Source organism: Daktulosphaira vitifoliae, unplaced genomic scaffold (genome assembly GCF_025091365.1).
Source record: "Daktulosphaira vitifoliae isolate Bord-2020 unplaced genomic scaffold, ASM2509136v1 Scaffold_186, whole genome shotgun sequence".
NCBI classification, from domain to species: domain Eukaryota; kingdom Metazoa; phylum Arthropoda; class Insecta; order Hemiptera; family Phylloxeridae; genus Daktulosphaira; species Daktulosphaira vitifoliae.
Window position 1 is genome coordinate 19,124 of NW_026099754.1, and position 1,675 is coordinate 20,798.

The 1,675-nt window shown below is 28.1% G+C and overlaps 1 protein-coding gene across 1 annotated transcript; it reads left to right on the forward strand.

The window, feature by feature from the left end:
• Positions 1–347: 347 nt before the first annotated feature.
• On the forward strand, positions 348–1,671 carry LOC126909211 (uncharacterized). The gene is made up of 2 exons (XM_050691627.1): positions 348–839; positions 916–1,671. Exon 2 carries the CDS (start codon positions 952–954, stop codon positions 1,669–1,671), a length of 720 nt encoding a protein of 239 aa, XP_050547584.1. The 5' UTR covers positions 348–839; positions 916–951.
• Positions 1,672–1,675: the final 4 nt, after the last annotated feature.

Consider the following 1,675-nt stretch of genomic DNA (forward strand, 5'->3'; position numbering starts at 1 on the left):
TGATTTTAAAAATGTATAAAAATACAACATTACACAACCATAAAATTAGATATTTTCAATTTATATTTTCTGTATTTTAAAACTGCTATAAGTTTTTTCTAAAAATACTGTTTCTAATGAAATTTTAATAGAGTATACTAGAGAGCTATCTTTTAATATACTTTTATGATCCAATCTAATATCTAGTAGAAGTATATAGAAAGCGGAAGCTGGNAGTAGTATATAGAAAGCGGGAGCTGGCACACAAAGGTGCCGCGGTCATTGATTTGTTGTACTAGGTCGTTTGTATACACGTGTATATAGGATGGTACAGATCGCACGTGTATGAACCGGTCTCTGGGTGGGGTACTTTACTATATATTAGTATATATTGATGATTATGTAAAAGCTACTAATTTGTACCGTTATTCAGTATTCTGTATATTTGTTAACTAACATAAACACTTGTACTTTTTCCTATTAACCTTCAAACCATTGACCAGTTAAGACATACTTGGTTATGGAAGTATTTAATTGTTGGACGGAATGTCAGCGGTATAAACATGAAGATAAAATAAAAAATATAAACAACGCAGTCTCTACTAATACAGAAAAAATAAACGAATTGAAAATTACGATAAAAGGGGTGGAATTCAATTTATTGCATCAAGTTGAAGATTTAACTTACAATATAGACAAATTGTATAAACTTGTGGAAAATAATACAAATCGACTCGTTTCACTTGAAAAATCAAAAAGAAATAATAACTATCTTAATTATGCAATTAAGTTCGTTGTATCAATGATGGAATTAGTAAGAGTGGGGATGAGAAAATTGATCAGTAGATGAAAAAAAAAAAGTGATTATTTTCATTTCAATTTTATATTTTTAATGCACCAAATAAACTACTATCATTAAGTTTATTGTGTTCACAGTGTTTGGTCTTGATTTACTAACACAGTTTGATTATCATGGCTGAGGCAATGTTGAATAATATGAAAATTATGAGAGAAGATGATTTTTTTTCCAAAAATAACTTGATAAATTGTTTAATGTACAGATTGAGTACTAATGAAAATTTTTTTATATTAATCGGTGTAGAGTCTAACGAGACATTTAATACAGCAGTTCGTATTATATCACCTTTACAAAATGTTTCAATCACAGTGGATACTTTAAAGTGTATTTACAATTCGATGGGTAACATTTTATCTATGATATTATCTGATCCGATTAAAAAAGAACATGTATTATTACTTGAGGACGATTCAACATCGATAAGTAAAAGCGTTTACCGTGAGAAAAATGTGTTATTAATAAAATCAAGAAGTCAACCAAGATGTCAAGTTATTTTAAAATACGAACATTTAACAACATTATTGAACTTAGAATGTATGATCATGGATGCCATTAACCGTCAAAACATTATGAATAAACCAGTTATTCAAATGCAGTATGACGAAATTACTGAATATTATCATAATATATGCACCAAAGATAATGTGTTATATGATTATAATACAATAGATACGACTATTAATAAAACCAATTATCACCAAGCTGCGAGATTTATCACCGAAAAGCATGGTTATAGTTATGCTTATGAAATCTTAGCGTTGATGCATAGGAACATTGTTGAACGATTAAATGAAAAAAGAATAAATAACATCCAAGAGGTAACAAATAATTAATAAT